The sequence below is a fragment of the Podarcis erhardii genome (assembly GCF_964252035.2).
Source record: "Podarcis erhardii genome assembly, chromosome: 12".
Taxonomy (NCBI): Eukaryota; Metazoa; Chordata; class Lepidosauria; order Squamata; family Lacertidae; genus Podarcis; species Podarcis erhardii.
In genome coordinates, this window is record NC_138513.1 from 37,566,740 (window position 1) to 37,588,991 (window position 22,252).

The 22,252-nt window shown below is 41.7% G+C and overlaps 1 protein-coding gene across 4 annotated transcripts in view; it reads left to right on the plus strand.

The window, feature by feature from the left end:
* Window positions 1-4,309: 4,309 nt before the first annotated feature.
* Window positions 4,310-22,252, plus strand: part of ANO10 (anoctamin 10) — a 99,192-nt gene continuing 81,249 nt past the window's right edge. For 3 of the 4 annotated variants that reach the window (XR_014161520.1, XR_014161521.1, XM_081882083.1), the window contains exons 1-7: window positions 4,310-4,466; window positions 9,113-9,262; window positions 12,445-12,639; window positions 13,181-13,315; window positions 14,359-14,478; window positions 16,879-17,448; window positions 22,017-22,072. Coding sequence is in view for 2 of the 4 variants with exons in the window: in XM_081882083.1 (XP_081738209.1) it covers window positions 9,124-9,262; window positions 12,445-12,639; window positions 13,181-13,315; window positions 14,359-14,478; window positions 16,879-17,448; window positions 22,017-22,072 (1,215 nt within the window). In the remaining 2 variants the exon portion in view is untranslated. Of the gene's footprint in view, window positions 4,467-9,108; window positions 9,263-12,444; window positions 12,640-13,180; window positions 13,316-14,358; window positions 14,479-16,878; window positions 17,449-22,016; window positions 22,073-22,252 lie in introns of all 4 variants that reach the window. The other variant, XM_081882084.1, reaches the window with a different exon arrangement.

A 22,252-nucleotide genomic window follows, 5' to 3' on the forward strand; every position in this document is an offset into this window, starting at 1 on the left:
TAATTGTGATTGCCTTTAAGTGCTCAAGAGCCTTGCCTGTCTTCCTTGATTTCTTAATACTGTATATCAATCTGCCTATGACCTTCACTCCTCCAACAAAACCATTTTCAGCTACCCAAAGGTCTCTCGCCCACAAACAATTTCATTTTCAATTACTGTCTGGAACTCTCACCCTGAACATAAGTGTGATATTGTTTCTATTCGTTCAAATCTTTCTCCATGTAAAATGTGGGCTTTCCAGTCTTTGCATACACACCATACATTTGAAGTACCGTATTTTTTGCTCTATAAGACTCACTTTTTCCCTTCTAAAAAGTAAAGGGAAATGTGTGTGCATCTCATGGAGTGAATGCAGGCTGCACAGCTATCCCAGAAGCCAGAACAGCAAGAGGGATTGCTGCTTTCACTGTGTAGCGATCCCCCTTGCTGTTCTGGCTTCTGAGATTCAGAATATTTTTTTCCTTGTTTTCCTCCTCCAAAAACTAGGTGCGTCTTGTGGTCTGGTGCATCTTATAGAGCGAAAAATACAGTATATACCTTCCTAAAAATAATCCAGGAAACTGGATCCTGGAAGACCTGCCTGCAGGCCTTATTCTACCTAGCCTGGGAGGGCGGGACCCTGGCTGACTCCAGCTACAAAAGCTGAGGCTGCTGAATAGGCCAGAGACCATCTTGGTGTCAGGAGTGTGTGCAGAAGCCAGGCCCTGTGACCTGTAGGGCTTCGCAGGACTGGGGCCTTCCTAAGTTGGTTCTGTAGAGGCAAGGCGCAGCCGCACAGGTGAGGCCGCTTGGTAACTCACTGCACCTGGTGTCATAAGTTGAGAAGGGATATAAGGTCAGCATTTCCCTTCGGCTCTTTGCCATAGCAACTCATTTCTTGCCTTGCTGCGTTTGGCTTCTTGCTTCCTGATCATCGGACCTTTGACTTCATGACTCCTTGCTTCTTGACCCTCGGACCCCTTACTTCGTGACTCCCTGCTTCCTGACCCTCGGACCCCTGGCTTCTGGACTCTTGTTCCTGCTCCCCCACCCTGCCATCTTGCCCCCGGTCCCGACGTCCTCAGCCAGGACTTTGACCGCCCGCAAACTGGACTGTGACACTTGGCTGTCTCTTATTGCAGAACCAGGTCATCAAGTCTCAGCTTCCACAGCTTCTGCCCACCATTCATGTTGCTGGCAGCAACAACAGTGAATATAGAATCAGAATTGTAGTGTTGGAATGAACCCTGGGAATCATCCTAGTTCAACTCCCTACAATGCAGGAATATGCAATTCTCCTATACAGGGATCAAGACTGCAACCTTGGCATTATCAGCACAATGCTCTAACCCAGGGTTTCCCAACCTTTTTCTGACCACAGCCTCCTTCCGACCTTGTTTCCTTCCTGTGACCCCCCTTGGGCGTAGACAAGGGGGTGCCTGGGGCAGCTGTCCCCCCCAAATAAGTAAAAATCAATACAAATTTGAGATTCTACGCCCATCCTCCACCCCCATCCTACCGGTAGAAATGTTTTGTTTGCAAATAGAACATGTTTTCTTAGCATTTTTATAATTTATCCAAAATACAATTATCGGTACATAAAATGATAGGAACAGAAGGAGAAAAACAGAGAATCATGGAGCTGGAAGGCAACCCAAGAGTCATCTTTCTAGTGAAACTCCTTGCAATGTAAGAAACTCTAAAGCATTCATGACAGATGGCCATCCAACCTCTTCTTAGAAACCTCCAAGGAAGGAGAGTCCCGAAAGTAAACAACACTTATTTGACCCCAGTTATTTGACACAGAGAGGGAAACCTCCTGTATAAAGCCTTAACTCCTCAGGATTGCAATACCTCAAGGACTGCCTCTCCCTATGTCAGTGTTGAGTATAAATGTTGGTCTTTAGCAACATGTTATTGTGATACGGAACTATTGCCTAGTTCCTTCCATCCAAAATGCAGTTGTGCAACACCCCACATCATCTGCAAGGGTGGCAGAGAGAGTATTTTACAACCCATTAGCCAATACTCAGCTATGTTAAATTCCGAGGATCTCCATTGTGAAAAAGACCCAACCCAGCAAGAATATTCTTGTGGGCAATATTTATCGACCTGAACTGTGCACACGCCTTCGTCCTTTCTTATTACCCCACAGGCAGCTAGTGATATCCAGGGAATTGCAACACAACCATCCCCTAAGGAGGCAACAACAAATAGTGTCTCATCTCGTTTACATCATTTTAAAAGCATAAATAGAACTCTCAGCCATTTTGCATTTATTAGAGAAAGACGTTTCATAATGTGGCACATTAACTAGGAAGGTCCATCTCAGAGATTTCCATGGGCACCTATTTCCCATTGTATCTTGTCAGAGTAGATCCACTGAAATTAAAGTACGTAATTACGCTTGTCTATCAATTTCAATGGGTGTATTCTGAGTTTATTGATTCCAATTAGTCTATTATTAGGACTAATATTGGCTACAGCCTATTCTATTTAGAATACCATGGTGGTGGTGTTGTATTTATTTGACAATAGCTAGCTGATTAGACAACACAACTTTTTGGCTTATGACTAAGGGCTCATGTTTAGGGAAGTTTTTGATGTTTTATCGCTTTATCATCATCATAATTATTATCATTATTAATATTCTGTTGGGAGCCGCCCAGAGTGGCTGGGGAAACCCAGCCAGATGGGCAGAGTATGTATGTATGTATGTATTTATGTATTATTATTATTATTATTATTATTATTATTAATAATAATAATAATAATATAATTCCCAGGGCCTGGGTGGACTATGTAAGAAATGATAGGATTTCATTTATTTGGGATATGAAGTGAAAATACAACTCCTGGCCAAGATCCTAAAAAAGGTAAAAATTTCAAAATAAGCTTAACAATTTTGCCAAAAAAAAAGCAAAAGAAAAAAAAAAGCAAATGGCAGCCATTGAGATCTGTTGCTACTGTTGCTACAGGCAATTGGATCTGTTGCGCTATGGATCTTAACTGCCTGAAGCGGTCACCTCATCATGCCTCATGGGTGGGCCGGCCCAAAAGCATTATTCAGCACAGCAGCTTGCACAACTTACTGAGGAAGATAGCGACACAATAAAATTCAAAGTACATAGTAACCATTATTTTCAAATTTATTCAAAATCCAAGCAAGACTGTTGAGTCAACCAAAGCAATGGGATTTGATCCAGCGATAACCAGCTTCCCAGAGCCCTATAGTCATTTACACCTGTAGTGCCCCCTAGCTATGAATGCTCCCCCAGGTAGACCCCCACCTTGAGGGGTGCCAGGTGCTGCCCACTTTGGGGTCACTGAAAATATTTCCCCTCCCCTACTAAAAAGAGCTTTTAGAAAGGGCTCCAAAACTGCGTGAACTCAGAACTTTTGAATTCTGCAACATTAAGGCCTGTGTGTGTCCCCACCATAGGAGTCAACTCCTAGGGGCTGAGTTCTCTTTGCTCTCCCCCCAATAAAGTATTTGAGCCCCTGCCCCAAAAGTTGATGTGCATTCAAAATAAAAAGTGTGTTTTGTGACATGTGATTAATTATGTGCGGTGGGGCCTGCTGCCCCATATTTTATTCATCCCTGATACCCACCCCTCGCTCCCAGTCCCAAGATCCAAGACCCTGCAAAAACCCACAAGGAAGACAAGAAGAAAGAAAAAACAACAGAAATTGAAAGAATCAGAAATTTTTAAAACAAAGAATGGGGAAATTTTACAATTTATTTTAAAAACCACTGTAAACAGTTAAAATTGTTATCATTTTTTATTTGTATACTGTCTTTACAATATTCAAGGCGGTTTACAAGCCGAAGAAACAAAAAATGTACGTCTTATAACAATCTAATGCAATAAAAATGTGATAATAAAACATAACTTTAAAATAGGCAACCTACATCAAAAAAGTAACATTCAATCATTATATAGTATAAAATAATATCAGCATACAAAAGTTAAACTGAAATCCACTCACCAGTTACAATAAATAATATCTAAACTATAACCAATAAAACAATGGCAAGCCACAGTACATAAAACAAAATAATACACATTGAAAAGCATTGGATTGGAATAGGACTTGTAGCTTAATGGCGAATTTTGGACATAATGGAGATGTAAAAGATTTGGATTATTATAAAAGATGCAGGAGGAAATGATTAATAAGAAGACCCACAAAGTGGACGAGGCAAGTCCAGGAGATTCTATGGAATCTTGTCTTTATGTTGTATATGTGATTGTAAAACTAAATTGGAAAACTAAATAAATAATTTTAAAAAAGAAGAAAGAAAAAAGTCCGAAGGGACCAACGGCGGAAGAACCCTTTCGGAGGAACTCTGCGCTCTTCGCAACTAGACCCGGAGTTGGGGGCGGGCCCAGTGACACGCAGCCCCGTCCTCGTGGCCCGATCGGCTCCTCCCGTTGGCGGCTGTCCCCGCCTGTCTCCTCCTTCGCGGAGAGAAGAGGCCGCGGGTGAGTGAATGTGTGAGGGCGGCCGGGGCCGGGCTAAAGGGGACCGGAGCCCCTTTTCTCTTTCAGTTTCCCTCAGAGCGAGGGCGAGGAGAGGCAGGAGGGGCTTGCGACCCCCCAAGCCGTGAAAAGGGCGGCGGCGGGGAGAGAAACCCGCGGCCGGGGAGTTATGTGGAGGCTTAGGATAAACATTTAAGGGGGGAAAAAAATTAAAATTAAATAAAATTTGTGTCAGGAAGATGAGGGGCGTCGCCCCCCTCCTTTTCGTCCCGTTTACACGAGCGCACACCCGTGTTTGGTGCCGCCCGGCCTCGCCTCTCGCCTGCTCTCCCTGCCCGAGAGCCATGAGGGGATGGCAAGGCGGGTAGCCGCGTCTGAGCGCCTTTCCAGAGCGACTCCCTTTCCGACCCTGTGAAAAGAGCGGCTGCTCTTGGGTTGAGGTGTTTAATCCCCCCCCCGTTTCCCAGCTAAATCCCTAACGGGCGCTTCCTCCACAGGGACTAGCGCCTTGACAAGTTCGCCCGTTTCCCGACGTTCCGGTTCTCGGGGCGTCACCCCAAATCCTGCTCCAGGCAGGGCTTTCTTTAATCGAAAGTAAACTGGCATCCCAAGCGCTCAGGAAAAAAAAAAAACACACCTTGTCAAAATCCCTACTTTTAATTAAGTATTTTTATTTATTGACTTGATGCTCGCTCGCTCTCTCACCCACCCATGGTTTTTGTAGCGGATCGAGGGGGAATTTCAGGGCAGTCCTGTCAAATGAATCAGCTTATTTCGAGAGGGAAGTCAACTAACTGCAGAGGGAGAGACTTGGCGTGTCAACACTGCAACGTTTATAATGAAAAAACACACACACACAGACACCACAATTTTTTTTTAATGGCCAAGCCAAATCCCGAGGAAGATTTTGGTACTATGAAAACTTCCCGTCAAACTGATGGTGAAGCAAAGTAGCAGTGGGAGGAGGAGGAGGAGGGAGAACATGACTTTTGAAGCCACCGTAGAATTCTCTGTACAGAATTGGCCAAAAAATTATTTTATAGCCTTAAAAAGGCCGTGGCGGGGGGCCACTGCCACCAACTTGTAAATGAGTCGTTGAGATGATGCAAATGGATAATTGGCGCGCACATATGAAAACTTTTTTTAAAAAATGCTTACTGGATTTCCTCCAGAAAGGGTAGATCCCGATTGAATTGGGGCAGGGGGGAGACTAGCATTTTGATGGCAGTAATGTTATGTAGGAGGGACGGGGGTGGTACTGTGGGTTAAACCACAGAGCCTAGGATTTGCCGATCAGAAGGTCGGCAGTTCGAATGCCCGCGAAGGGGTGAGCGCCCGTTGCTCGGTCCCTGCTCCTGCCAACCTAGCAGTTCGAAAGCACGTCAAAGTGCAAGTAGATAAATAGGTACCACTCCGGCAGGAAGGTAAACGGCATTTCCTTGCGCTGCTCTGGTTCGCCAGAAGCGGCTTAGTCATGCTGGCCACATAACCAGAAGCTGTACGCCGGCTCCCTCGGCCAGTAAAGTGAGATGAGTGCCGCAACCCCAGACCTAATGGTCAGGGGTCCCTTTACCTTTACCTTTACCTTTACCTTTACCTTTACCTTTACCTTTAATGTTATGTTGATGCTGCAAAATAATAATTGCATGCTGATTCTACAATAAGCATACATCTGGAATAAGTGTACATCTGGAAGCGCTTTTGTCTCAATGGCACCTTGAGGTATACATCTACAGTGGTACCTCGGGATGCGAATGGGATCCGTTCCGGAGCCCCGTTCGCATCCCGAACAGAACGTAAGATGCAACAGCTCGTCTGCATGTGTGCGGGCCGCGTTTCGCCGCTTTCTTGCATGTGTGTGACATCATTTTGACCGTCTGTGCATGCGCAAGCGGCGAAACCCGGAAGTAACGCGCTCCGTTACGTCCGGGTCGCCACCGAGTGCAACCTGAAAGCACTCAACCTGAAGCGTATTTATCCCGAGGTATGACTGTAAATGCATCATATGAATGCCCTGGATAAACAGCTTTCAACCACATGTATATCTGAGAGGTACATCCGTCACTTTGCCCGTGCCTCCTTGGTGGAGTCTGACAGCTGTATACACTTGCATTTTTCTGCCCCGACAGTGTACACACTGGGAAGTATACACTGGCTAATTATCGGTTCCCATTTCAGGGACCAATATATCCATATATGATAGTAAGATCATGCAACAGCTTCTGCAACTCAACTCAAATAGGGAGATTTTTATCTATGTACAGTATGGGAAGGGTGAGGTGTGGCTCAGTACATTTTTCTGCCTGATTTGGAGCAGCTGACTGCTCCCTAGCTCCCCTTATGGCGCATAATACTCAAAGCCTGCAAGGTATTTTGATGCCTGAGGCAGAAAAGCTCACTTAACTGTACTATTTTGGGGCACCCGCTAAAAACATTATTGTTTCGACAAGCCTACCCAGTTGCTTAGGAAGTTGAGGTAATTTTAATCTGTTTTAGTATTTTAACTTTTGTATGTTTTAAAGTATAGTAATTTTTTCTTGATTTTGTTTTATCTTTTTATAAACCAGTTTGAGGTGGTTTTGTTTTGTTTTGTTTTGTGTTTTTTGTGTGTGCAAACAAGCAGCATATAAATTTTATGAAAACAAACAAACAAATTCTTCCTAGGATTAAAGGATAACAATAGTACATTAAATAATCTTCTTCCTTTCGTGGCGCCCAAAATCAGCCACCTTACTTTGAAGATGACAATCGGCCTCTCTTAACTTGGCACAGCCTTAAATCATGATAAAAGCAGTGTTTTCTGAACCCTTAGTGATGCGTTGCATCAAGAAAACACTTGTTCCAGCTGGGTTTTGAATGTTTTTGTATATAGAAGTTGTAGATAGAACTTAAATCTCCCTGGAATCCTTGTTCTCTGTGTACTTGACTCTAATGTGTCCAAACATTTAAACTGCAGTCAACATAGCACTTACGTGGTGACACCACCTCCTTCGTTGCTTATCTGAACTTTCCCATGCAAATGAACGCTCACTTAGGAGGAAAATGGTAACTTGTCAAGACACTAGACTTGTATTATTTGCAAATCTAACTAAGGCATTTGAAGCATCAAGGAGTGGCTCAATCTTGTTTGACATGAGTATAAATCACACAGTATCCTAATTTGGTAACTGGAATTATCAACAGATTGTTTCTAAATACCGTATTTTTTGCACCATAACACTCACTTTTTTCCTCCTAGAAAGTAAGGGGAAATGTCTGTGCGTGTTATGGAGGAAATGCCTACGGGTGGCATGCCTACGGATTTTCCTCCTCTAAAAACTACGTGCGTGTTATGGTCGGGTGCGTGTTATAGAGCGAAAAATACGGTAATTTGAGAAGTGTTCCCTAGTTTTAGGATCATATGATTTCTGATCGTACAGTAGTATTAATATATCCTGAGAGAAGCTGGCTAGAGAGTCTCCATCTATTGTTATAGTATTGCTAATACAAGCTCTTACAATCAAATTTAAATAATGTTATTACCATAAATATATATTGCATGTATATATAAGCAAAAGAAAAAAAAGTCTTTTGAAATGTTACCTAATGGTACAGTGGTACCTCAGGTTACAGATGCTTCAGGTTACAGACTCCGCTAACCCAGAAATAGTACCTCGGGTTAAGAACTTTGCTTCAGGATGAGAACAGAAATTGTGCGGTGGCAGCTGGGGGACCCATTAGCTAAAGTGGTGCTTCAGGTTAAGAACAGTTTCAGGTTAAGAATGGACCTCCAGAACGAATTAAGTTCTTAACCCGAGGTACCACTGTATATTAATTTGATTTATACAGAGTCTATCTCTGTTATGCTTAACCAAGGGAGAGAGGATAACAACTGATTCACTTATGGCCTAGCCATTAATGCTGATGATGTAAAGTGCTAACAGCAGCACAGTTATCTTGGCCAAAGTTTGAATTGAGAAACATTAAAGATTTGCAGTGTACAAAGGATATTGCTATCTATTTTCGGAATTGGGTAAATGTGTTAACTTTGTAGCAGTGCAATCCTTTGCTATGCTGCTTTAGATTGCAACCCCTGGGCATAAGCCCATATTGAAAATAGGGGGGGGGGGGGGTTTACAAACAAATTAATTTGCCATTAATATGGGATTGTGCTCCATGGCTTCAACTACAATTCATTGGGACTTACTTCAGAGTAGACACAAGATTTCATAGTATGGTACATTTAGGAAACTATACTTTTTAATTTCACTAAATGAGATCTAGGGAACAAAATGCACTATTAAATAACTTAAACTGTAACTTTTCAATTCAACATTTTCATTAGATTAGACGGCTTGCCATATTTGATAGAAAAGTATATATATTTGGGTTTTTCTAATGCAGTCTTTACAGCTGAACTTTGTCAACCATGTGTCTATAATTGTAGCCTAACAAGTTATGTAGAAATACTGGAATATCCTTTCTTCAAGGCTGAAGGTGAAATGTTGCTTTTACCAAAGGAAAAAAACTGGGGGGAGGGGGGAAGCAAAAGAAAAGCAGGAGATAGTGCTACCCAGTTGTTGATTTACAGTAAATTGTATACCTTGAATGTTCATTTCTTCTGCAGCACTGAACTATTTTATTCTTTTTTCCTTCCTTTGGTAAGCCAGTTATCCAAAAGATGAAGATAAGCTGGTCAGCATATGACACATTTGAGGCGAATTTCAAACCACTTGTGGTGGTTGAGCTTGCAAAAGACACCAAAGATGAAACGAAAGAATGGCTGACACAAAAGATAATAGAAAAGAAGAAAAATGGAGGTTGGTACTCTTTACTTTTAAGGAAATCTCTATTTCTTAAAGAATGAAAATACAATTATACAAATACATTTTAAAACAGAGCAAAAATAGAACATGCATTATATATAGTTTATTTAAATATTTCTTAATGAAAAAGGATCTTATTCTGAGATTTTATTTATATAGATGAAAGTTGCATGGTTGAATATTATCTTGATACTTCATATTCAATTGATTGACAAATAAACACTCCTTTTTTGCTGAAATTGTGTGGTGAACATTTTCTTTAAGTCTCCTTTAATATTTGTGAGCCTAATTAGCAAGGCTGCCATCCACATTTGCACGAAATCATCTGTTTCTAAAGGTTGTTTTCATGTAAGCATTCATTTACAAAGCTGCAAGTCTTATTTGCTAAGTCAACTCCAGATGCTCTTAGATGAAATGGTTTCTCTAGGTCCATTTCAGTTGGGTTTTTGATTTTAGAACTGAGACTGCCAAAATAAAGACACTGTTCTTTCTCTTCAGCTGCTTTTTATCTCATTGACTGTAGCAACCTTGGATGCTGTTGAGGGTTCTATTCGCCAGTGCTATTTGTCATCTACATGAAAGCACTCGGCAAGGGCACCTAGATACAGTGGTACCTCGGGTTAAGTACTTAATTCGTTCCGGAGGTCCGTTCTTAACCTGAAACTGTTCTTAACCTGAAGCACCACTTTAGCTAACGGGACTTCCTGCTGCTGCTGCGCCGCCGGAGCACAATTTCTGTTCTCATCCTGAAGCAAAGTTCTTAACCTGAAGCACTATTTCTGGGTTAGCGGAGTCTGTAACCTGAAGCGTATGTAACCTGAAGCGTATGTAACCTGAAGCGTATGTAACCCGAGGTACCACTGTATTTCAACTAAGATGTTGCCAATCTGCAGTTGACACTCCGCTCTGTCTCTCCTTTTTATCAAATCCAGAAGAGGTAGGTAGGTATTTAAATCAGTGCTTGGCCATGGTAATATACTGGATGAGGGCCAATAAACCCTGCAGCCCAAGAGAGTCTATTTATTGAGAATTCATCAGGATTTGCTTGTACAAAAGTTATGCAGGGGTTAGATTGTATGCAGTCTTTATTGAGCATTCATCTGCTGTTTTTCAGCGGATTTGTTGCGCTAGGGAAACAGAGCACTTTAAATCCACTTTAAATTCTGGTCTCCCTCCTGAAAAATAGTGACAGCCTGGAGGTTTTGATTTGATTTAAGATTTGTCTTTTGCTTTCCCAACGACAAACGTTGAGCTGAAAGCAACTCACAAAAGCATTAAAGCAACAACAAATGCTGCAACTATCATACCAAACACAGCATATAAATAAAACAAACAACAGTAACTGTTTCAGCAAAACAATTAATACAATTCAATGGTGTCATAGAAACTCATAATATTGCCAGTATGCTTCCTAATCACATGGAACCTAAATCCAGAACAGCAAGAAATGGATTAGCTGTTCCATGTTGCTGCCCTTAGATTAGAAAAAAGAGTTATTTTTAATGGATGACTCATTCAGCTGCTTGAGTGGTGTTCAACCTGTTCTAGAGGGGATTGCATTCCCCCTGAAGCAGGGCTGGGGAACCTGTGTCTCCCAAATGTTGTTGGACTCCCAACGCCCATTTGAGACAGCCAGCATGGCCAATGATCAGGGGTGGTTAGAGCATCTGGAGGGTACATTTCCCGACCCCTGTGCTTGCAGCATTATCTGCGGAAGCACAATTAGCCTCTAGCTCGTCAGTTTAGGCTGATTTACCAACCATGGCCTTTCCTGGACAGGTAGCTTTACAGCAATTATCCATGCTCTCTTAACCTCTCTCTTGGGTTGTTTTTCTTTTCCCCATCAGCCAAGGGCTCCCTCGTCCTATTGCTTCTCTGTTTTTAACTACAGTGGTACCTTGGGTTAAGTACTTAATTCGTTCCAGAGGTCCGTTCTTAACCTGAAACTGTTCTTAACCTGAAGCACCACTTTAGCTAATGGGGCCTCCTGCTACCGCCGCGCTGCCGGAGCCCAATTTCTGTTCTTATCCTGAAGCAAAGTTCTTAACCTGAAGCACTATTTCTGGAGTGTGTAACCTGAAGCATATGTAACCTGAAGCATATGTAACCCAAGGTACCACTGTACATCCATCTTACATGGTTTTTCTTTTTTTGTATATAATTTGTATTAGATTTTCTGTTTTACAATTTAAAATACTCATTTTACATCCTTAAGATATCAGTGACTTCCCTTCTTCTCTTTCCATGGTTCATTTTACATATCATAAATCCCTGCATATTTTACAAAAACTATGTCATTCAGTATTCCATTATTGCATCCATCAAAACTTATTTACACTGTTGAATTTATCTTAATGCTGCCAGCGTTTTCTGCTGTACACAATTATTTCCCATATATTCAATAAACATTTTCCAATCTTCTTTAAACATGTGTTCTTCTTGTTCTCTTATTCTATATGTTAAGTCTGCAAGTTGTGCATATTCTGCCAACTTAAGTCGCCATTCTGCTTTGGTTGGGACCTCGCTCATTTTCCATTTTGGGGCTAACAAAACATGGGCTGCAGTGGTAGCATACATAAATAACCTTTTCTGACACATGGGAATTTCAGTCTGAATTATCCCCAACAGAAAGGACTCTGGATTTTTTGGGAAAAGTACTTTTAAATTATTTGGGAAAGTATTCTTCCCCCCAATTCATTATGGATCATTTCCCAATACTCTTTTACCCTTTTACAAGTCCACCACATACGAAAGAACGATCCCTCAACCTCTTTTCACTTAAGTGGCTTTTCTTAAAAGACACACAAACCATAAGCATCATTGAGATTCTTATATGCAAGGTGTGTACTTGTTCCTTAGTTGCTGCTCGCAAGCAGAGGCTTGTGCTCCACTTGCCTTTTAAATCTATCAAACTCTGGCCACAATCCAGCCAAACTTTAGTATTTTAAAATCTTAATGATTTGATGGTTGGATATTTAAGTATGTCCTTACTACTGAATGTTCTGCTTTATTATCTTGATAACACAAACTTGTTCTAAGGAATCATTTCTATATAACCCTTTAGATGCTGTGCCTCTTAAACTCAGCCTGAGCAATGCATGAGTCTAATTCATTAGGTATTTAAAATATCTTATATTAAAATTACATTCCGTTTAATTTCTTGCCTTATTTTGAAGGAGCCCAGCTTTTGGTGAAACCCTTGATGGCAGATGGGAAGAAAATAGAAGGGAACCAGAATATTTATCTTGTTGGAGCGTCTCACTTGAGGCTGCTTCTGGGAGCTGAAACGGTGGGGTTGGTGAAAGAATGTAACGATAACACAATGAGAGCCTTTACATATACTGCTAGAAAAACCTTCAAAGATTTTGCAGGTAAATCAAACTGTTTTTAGAATTGTTTCCAACATAATTGCATGTTTTTGCTTTTTAGGGCATAAAAGCCATTTAAACTGAACATTGAACTTTCACCTCTCCGTCATGAAAATATATGCATTTCTGAGTTTTGAAATGTGATCTTGCTTTTCTACATTATGTGGAAATTGGTTAGCTTAATTTTCATGTCATTACTATAAAACCTGTTGAATTTTAAAATTTGACTATTAAGCAACTTTTTAAAAAAGTAGATTCCAGTGTTTTTTAATAAATGGATCTGAACAAGTAGCTATCCATTGTAGGGGGCTGGAGGTTTGACACTGTAATACAAACTTCTTTGAGAGTAAGTTTCATTGAACTCTATGAACTTTTCTTCTAATTTGACTTTTCTAGGATTGCATTTTCATGTCTTGGTTAGTTATTTCCTTAAGAGACCTCTTGCTTTGGTGACATACTGTGCCTCCCAGATAATTGCTTCCTCTAGGAATTTTGCAAGATAAGAGAACACACGTTCAACCATATCAACTCTTTTCTGATTTAGAGGACAATCATGATTTCCTTACAATGGCAGAGTGTCAGTACATCATCAAACATGAACTTGAAAACCTGAGAGCCAAAGATGAAAAAATGATCCCGGGTTATCCTCAGGCAAAGCTTTATCCGGGAAAGTCAATTAGTGAGTAACTTTGCATTGAAGTTGTTAATTACATAAGCTCTGATATTGGGGAAAAATGGATGTGAAACCATAATTTTCGTTAGCTTTGGGAGAAAACTTAGGTATTGCAAGTTGGCATGTGCAGTTTGCCACAGCTTCTGCTTACATTAATTTTATATAACTAATTCCTATTATTCCTTGATGGAACAACCTAAAAGAAGTCTAGACATGCCTAGCAGCTTAACTTCCTTAACATATTTTGATTGGTCCTTCTGTAGCAGGTAGGTTTTAGGTTTTATTTATTCTGCACTTAGGAGCTGCTTGCTCCCATCACTATAGGCAACAAGTCTATTTCATAATATTTGGCACTAGCAAAAGTGCAGACATGTAGGAATATTGTATCCAAATTGAATTCCATTATTTATGTAATGTTTCTAGAGCTTAGATCTGTGAACATGATTTGATAGAAATTTAGAATTGAGCTCATGGATCTGCCCTGGAAAAAGTAAGTCTGATACTTAAGTGGATTTATTATCAAATTACATGCCTGCGTAGGCTTTCTGGAACAAAAAAAATTGTAAGAGTTGCCAAAAACTCTACACAGTCGTACCTTGGATCCTGAACACCTTGCAAGTCAAACGTTTGACTCCAGAACTGAACGTTCTTTGGAACCCGAATGTCTGACGTGGCTTCCATGTCTTCTGATTGGCTGCAGGAGCTTCCTGCAACCAATGTGAAGCCATGCCTTGGTTTCTGAACATTTTGGAAGTTGAACAAACTAATGGAATGGATTCTGTTCGACTTCCAAGGTACCACTGTATTGTATAACCTATGCAATTGTTGTTGTTTTGTTGTTGTTTTATTTATACCCTGCCCACCTGGCTCTCTGTGTGGGAATATGATACCAGGACTAAAAACTATAATAAAAAATATAGATTGAAAATGTTATTCAGAGAATCATTTAGTGTGGTCTGGATAAGATAAGTCAGATGAAGCATATTTATTGTGCTACATAAACCATTCCAGAATTAAGACACTGTCCCTCATTTCTTTTTTTCTTTCAGTGCGAAGGCTAATATCCAATGGTATTCTACTTCAGATTTTTCCACTTCATGACCCAGAAGAACTAAAGAAACTTGGACATACCTGGTACAAAAAACTGAAAATTAGCTACCAGCCTTTAGGTAAGATAGCCTTACAATCTTGCCTTCTTCTGGTATGAACTGTGCGATTATATTGGGGCCTCATTACTTATAAGGCTATGTACATCAGCCTTTGATGTGAGATACAGATTCAAGACCACAGCATACCAGAACTGTGTAAGCAACAAACAGATTGAGAAAGTTCACCAACAAATAGTCTGCGAAGGTACAGAAAAGTAACTTAGGTCACGTGTTGAAGGGGACCGGGAAGCAAAACCAAAGGACACTAGCCAATCTGTCCTGAAGGAAAATTCCCTCTGTTTAAAGAGATTTAGACACCATGACAAACTTGCCTCCCTGCAGCACCGCAGGAGCTCACCAAGTGAAATGGCACAGTCCTTGTTCACATTAAGCCAGAGTTTATTTTTAACCATGGTTTAAAACACCAGGGCTTCGTCACAGTGTACTGGATTCTTACTTTGTTCCAAAAGCTTTTATGTCTGGACTTCCTAAAGCGGCTACCCTTGGAGCACAAAGAAAGCTCAGTAGCGCAAACTTCCACATTGTTCCACAAGTAACTGGAGCGCTTAAAATCAGGCAACAGTTAGAAGGATCCAACGGTACTGGCAAAAGCCAGAACTGCTTCTACAGTAAGCTGACTGGGGGAAACCATTGTTTCATAAGAATTTGTCAGCTGCAAAGGCAAGCCCATGCCAAAACGCAACAGAAGGAAACATAAGGTGATGAGTTAACATGCCATATTTTTGAAGGATGGCTCAGTATTATTTTCCCAACAGCCAGCTCTCACACAATACAATCTAATGCATGTTTACGTGGAATTAAGTTATTCCATGTTCAATTGAGTTTACTCCCAGGTAAGTGGAAAAATAAGTGCAGCCTAACTCAACTTACTATGGTTGACAAGGAGTGTCACAAACTACACTGTACATTCAGCACTTAACCTTCTTAAAGCTGTTAACAACTCTCCCCAAACTAACAGACATTAATACTTTTCCTATCCTTATTCTACGCAAGAGCAAATTTCACAAGAAAAAGTCAAAATAAAATAGAGGCTCATATACAAAGCACTAAGATACCAGTACATGCTTAAGACTAGAGACATTAATACTAATGGAGTGCTTTAAATTAGCAATCCCATTTGACTAATGGGTCATGCGTATCTGAAGAAGTGTGCATGCACACAAAAGCTCATACCAAGAACTAACTTAGTTGGTCTTTAAGGTGCTACTGGAAGGAATTTTTTTATTTTGTTTCAGCTATTCACGTTAGATTTTGCTCTCTGCGTTACCCCAATCCACCTACTCTTGCTTTTAGTCAAACTGTCACTCTGAAACAACATGATCAAATGACTCTAGCAAAGAAAATGCTGATAATTGCACTTCGTAACCCACACCTTTCACCACAGGAAAACATCCATTAGGAAACTAAACAACAAATTCCCTTCTCCCCACTGCAACCTTTAAAGAGCATCCATCCCCATGTAAAAAACCAAAAAACAAACCACCAACCATTTCCCTCTGATCTGTATGGTTATTACCCTGCTCTGTCATGGGATTTAGTTTGTCTTATCCTGAGCTTGAGCTAATATAAATGGGCATTTCACATTGACAGACTAACAATGGAATCCCAACCAAGTCTAGTCGAAAGTACATCTTACTGAATTCAGCAGGGCTTATGCCTAGGAAAGTGGAGTTAGAATTGTAGTTCATGTAGGTTCATGTGATTTATGTGTGCTTTTTAAAATTACTGAGCAATTGGAGACTGCCTGAAATTGTCTGCACCTGGGAGCAGTTGCATACAACCAGATAAATGTGCATTTGCTTGCCACATGGATCAGGTGTGGAAATACATCCTTTCAGCAGTTGGAAACGGCCTGGAGAAAACTGCCTAGTTGTGCCTGATTCATGTAGTGAGCCAGATGATTTTGGAAAGTGGTCCTAATTTACACTTATCACTGCGCTTGCAAAGCAACAGCTTAAACTCTGGCATTGCTCTATTTTTGAGGAAAATGAGGTACAAATGATTAAGTACCCCATACACTACATAAGGCACTTGATGCTTCAGAATGTAATACAGTGGTACCTTGGTTCCCAAATGGCTTGGCTCCCGAGCAAATTGGTTCCTGAATGCCGCAAACCTGGAAGTAAGTGTTCCGGTTTGCAAACGTTTTTTGGAAGCCGAATGTCTGACATGGCTTCCACAGCTACCGCTTGAGTGCAGGAAGCTCCTGCAGCCAATTGGAAGCCGCGCCTTAGTTTTGGAACGGTTTCAGGAGTTGAATGGACTCCTAGAACAGAATAAGTTTGAGAACCAAGGTACCACTGTAACCCTTTTTATTTTTTAAAATGCCCAACATCTAATGTAAGCCTGTCAAATTTTGTGTGTATGATACTTACATTTATTCTCTTTGTTTTCCCACAGATGAAATTCGCTGCTATTTTGGCGAAACCATTGCTTTCTATTTTGCCTTTTTGGAGTATATCACATTTGCTTTGGTTCCAATGGCTATCATTGGGATTCCTTATTATATCTTTGATTGGGAAGATTATGACAAGTATGTGCTGTTTGCAGGATTCAACCTGGTTTGGTCTGCTATTCTCCTTGAACTCTGGAAGCGGTGTTGTGCTCTCATGGCCTACAGGTGGGGGACACTTGTGATGAAGCGACAGTTTGAGGAGCCCAGGCCAGGGTTTCATGGAGTTTTAGGCATTAATCCCGTGACTGGGAGAGAGGAGCCGGTATACTCTAGCTTCAAAAGACAGTTACGAATTTATTTGGTCTCCTTACCATTTGTGTGCCTTTGCCTCTACTTCTCACTTTATGTCATGATGGTTTACTTTGAATTGGAATACCAGGCACATTTATATCATGAAGAGAACCAATCCGAATTAAGCAGCTTAATATTGTATGTGCCCAGCATAATTTATGCTGTTGTGATTGAAGTTCTGAACCGCATCTATAGATACGCTGCAGAGTTCTTAACCTCATGGGGTAAGATTTCTCTCTTATTCTCTTATGTTGAATCATGTTCTAAGATATTGTCGATTCAATGATCATGTGATTGTTTGGCTGTTATGAAAGAACCTCTTTATTATGTGAGCTATAATACCTATCACTGTGAAGGAAGCTTATAGCAAAAAGGTTGCGCTAGAAACAATTTAGAGAAATTTGTTTGTGCCAGATAAGATGCCTATAGATGTGTGATATAGATAACATTTTTGTTCAGTCATGTTGGCCCCTCAAGAATCCCCTCCCCTCCCACTCCCCCTTTTAGAAACATTAAAGCCAATACAGATTCTTAAATAATCTGTGGGCCGCATTTTAAACAATTAACAGTGAAATCATATATATATGTCTACTTAAAAGTAGGCTCTGTTTAGTTCAGTGACACTTATTCCCACCACCATCCTAATACAAGTGTGTGTATAAATTAGTGGAGACTGAAGGTTTTTTTTCCCTAGTTGGGGTTAGTGACCTGAACACAGAAAACAAAAACTCAGCCTATGCTCTCATCTTGGGGTGGAATGAAGCCAGAACTATGTGATCTGAGGGCTCCATACACTCTTCTCCTAAAATACATTTTATGAGGACAAACTGGCAGCTGTTGTATATTTGTAGGAAGAAAATGTTTTAATTGTGCTTAACACGGGAGAACACCCTGATTGAATGCTTGCAAAAGTGCAAGGAAGACGCTGTTGTTCGTCTCATGCGCTGCAATCTGACAATAGGGGTTTCCATGACTGTGCAAAACAGAGGTAGAGCTGATTGCTAGACCATGGACAGGAGCAATCCAGTATCACCTGAGCTCTGCAAGTGTGACTTTCTCCCGACAGAAGGGCAGAGTGCTTGAGGACCGGGAAACCAACATGCTTGTTCCAAAGCTATTGTACTACCAGTCTTACTGTATGCTTGTGAAACATGGACCAGTTATAAATGCTATCTCCAACTCCTCAAAAGATTCCATCAACAGTGTCTCTGAAAAATGTTACGTATGACTCGTGAAGTCAGGCGAACTCATTTCAGTGTACTGGAAGAAGCAAAGATCACCAGTGCCGAAGCAATGATTCTTCAACATCAACTTCGTTGGATTGGTCATGTTGTGCAGATGCCAGATTATCGTCTTCTAAAGCAACTACAGTAGAACCTCTACTTACGACCGCCTCTACTTGGGCCTGATCCAAGTTGCGACCACGGAAAACCCAGAAGTACCGTAAATACCGGGTTTGCTGCAATTTGCGCACACGCAGAAGCGGCTTCTGCTGTTTGCACATGTGCAGAAGTGGCTTCTGCTGTTTGCACATGTGCAGAAGTGGCTGCCACCGTCTGCACATGCACACAATGGTGCTTCTACCAGCAACCCGTTTTGTCTAAAGGATAGGCCGCCGGAATAGATTATGGTGCTAAGTAGAGGTTCCACTGTAATCTATTTCGAACTTAAAAATGGAATGCATAAAGACTCTCTCAAGGCAAATCTAAAGAAAATGTAGTACAGTGGTACCTTGGGTTAAGTACGTAATTTGTTCCGGAGGTCCGTACTTAACCTGAAACTGTTCTTAACCTGAAGCACCACTTTAGCTAATGGGGTCTCCTGGTGCTGCCACACCGCTGGAGCACGATTTCTGTTCTCATCCTGAAGCAAAGTTCTTAACCTGAAGCACTATTTCTGGGTTAGCGGAGTCTGTAACCTGAAGCGTATGTAACCTGAAGCGTATGTAACCCGAGGTACCACTGTATAAACATAGACAACTGGGAAACACTGGCCTGCAAGCGCTCCAATTGGAAAACAGCCTTTACACTGTTTCCAATCAAAACCGGAGAGGTTAGCTTTCTTTTCCTGAGCGCCTGATTATCTGGACTGGTGCCTGTCAGTCCCCATACTTCCCTAGGCAAGGGATGCGTTAAAACCCTCCGCCAGCAACACTTATCAGCTGCAGGTCACCCCGGCCTGTGTGCGGCTCCTGGTCTTGAAACTTTAAAGCTTCAAAAGTAGAAAAAAACGATCCGGAGACAAGTTTACTCATTTTTGTTTTTTGAGCAGATGTTTTGCAGAGCCAAAGTGCGCCTCCACGTCAAGAGGTGAAATGGAAAACCGCTGTCAATCGAGGCAAAAAAAATTCCCCCAAAGCAAACCCAGAAAGTGTTGAGCCAGTAGAAATGCTGAAATGAACTCTGCCGATATCCATTTCGGGGAACCGCAGAGGAAGAGGGAGAAGCCTTGTCAGCAGTGCTGGGAAGAGGGGAGAGACTTCCCAGAATCCTCTGCAACCTGGCCTTATCCTGCAAAGCTGTCCTTTGCCATCCTTACCTGGTCTTCCCTCCTCTTCTGTTTGCCACCTACCTCCTTGAGGTCTCCTGAGTCGCATAAGGTCTTGCTCTAGTAAACTTGGTGGTCTAAGTTCAGCTGACTGTCCGAGCCAGTGTCTCTCTAGGGGGCAAGGGGTTTATTCCCATTTGTGGTCCTCCTGCACACAACTTCAGAGTCGCCGATATCCATTTCGGGGGAACTTCGTAGGCAGAGGAAGAAGACCTGTCAGCAGCACTGGAAAGAGGGGAGAGACTTCCCAGAATTCTCTGCAACCTGGCCTGACCCTGCAAGGCTCTCTTTGGCCACTCTGTCTGCTACGTACCACATCCGTGAGGTTTCCAGAGTCCCCCAAGGAGTCATCCTCCTAACCTTCGTTGTCTACGCTCAGGGAGCTGTCCGAGCCAGCATCCATTTCGGGGAACTGCGGAGGAAGAGGTAGACGCCCTGTAAGCAGCACTGAGAAGAGGGGACAGAATGTGTGGCAGCTGCTACACTCGGAAGCTACAATCGGAGGCTAACAAGAGGGAAGGTGTCAGCGTGAGGAAGAGACAGGCGTGGATCAGAGAGGCAATTTGTGCAAATTGCCTCTCCTTTCCAGGAAACTAAAACTTGGGACACAGACTTGTATCGGACACCAGAGTAGACCCATCAAAATGAATGAGCACGTAGAACTGTGACCCATGACTCTGAATGGGTCTACCCTGAGTGGTATCTAATGGGAACCACGGCATGTTTCCAGAAAGAGGAATTTGAATGGGGGGGGGGGGAAGAGAATGATTATTTTTTATTAACTCATCTGCTATAAATGGCTTCTCAGCTCTTTCCAACCAGTAACACAAACATTAAAATACAGGGCACCCATAATGAAAACAGCACAATAAAACAAGGACTCAAAGCCCCATTAACAATTGGCAGTTACCAAGAGAGATCAGTCCCCTCACCAGTTTCCCCGCTATTGATCTCCAGAATTTGCTGATGCGCAATCTGCTTTTCTTGCTTTTTCAAGCAAGGGAGGATTTTTAAAATTTAAGCCTTTTGCGGGGAAGGGTCGCTTTTTACCAATTCTGTCCAAACCTGACAAACCTGCTGATCCACAGCTCCTTAACTGCAAAGGTGGGTTGGGGTTCTGAGGCGACATCATAAACGGGTTCCGGATGTGGGAATGTACTGGGTAGTAGGAGAGGATATTCAATATTATCCTTCCTACTCATGCTAGTGAGCCATATAGTACAGTGGTGCCCCGCAAGACGAATGCCTCGCAAGACGGAAAACCCGCTAGACGAAAGGGTTTTCTGTTTTGGAGGTGCTTCACAAAACGAATTTCCTAGGGGCTTGCTTCGCAAGACGAAAATGTATTGCGAGTTCCTGCGGTTTTTTCCCCTCCCCCCCTTTTTCTAAGCCGCTAAGCCGCTTATCTGCTAAGCTGATAAGCCGCTAAAAGCCGCTAAGCCGCTAATAGCGCTAATCCGCTAAGCTGTCAATAGGCTTGCTTCGCAAGACGAAAAAACCGCTAGACGAAGAGACTCGCGGAATGGATTCTTTTCGTCTTGCGAGGCACCACTGTAGAACTCATTCCCCTTCACACAACAGGAAGCTAGTTGCAGATTTGAATCTCTTTAGTTAAGCAATCTAATCTGTCTGATCCTGGTAAATCCCCCTTTGTTCCCTTCTAATAAGAATAAAGACAAAGGATTCTCCCTTCTAAATAATGAAAACTTTACTTACATTCAGTTCACAGTATGATCCCTGAAGGCAGGCTTTGGCTTGTAGTTACAGATACATAGAAAGGTGTGGATTCATCCCAGCAGTGCAGTTCAAGAGAAGCAAGTGGCTCCGAGAGGAGAAAGATGGCAAGAGAGTCCAAAAGAGAGAGATGGCTGTGTGACTGGACCTTTTGTTAGGTCTGCCAGGGTCACGCCCACCTACCTGGTCACATGCAGGTGGAGGATGCTCCAGACAGGTGTAACAGGAAGTTCAACTTGCTGGATCAACACCCCCCTATCTTGTGTCCACTCTAGGGAAACAAGGAATGTTGTAATTGACTGCTACAAGGATTACATCCCACATATTTTACTCTGTTATATACAGTTATATACACATTGCTTTTTATCTTTCATTTAAAATATAGAATGATAATGATAATGATGATGATGATGATAATGATAATAATAATTGTGCTTAGCATAAATTGCATCTATTGTGCTTTACGTTTATGTATGTTTCGTTAATTGGGATTTTTTTGGTTAAATTTCAGAAAACCATAGATTGGAGTCTTCATACCAGAATCACTTAGTTCTGAAGGTCCTGGTGGTATGTAGAGTCAGAAATACTTTCTTCTTATTTGGGAATAGCTCTTGTCAGGATCCATTGAAATGAGGAGTTTGATCTTTGGCTCCAAACCAGTATATATTTTTTAGAAATGTTTCAAGCGAAACACACTTTAATGTGTGCACGAATAAACATAAACTCTTACTATTTCAGTGGCGTTTA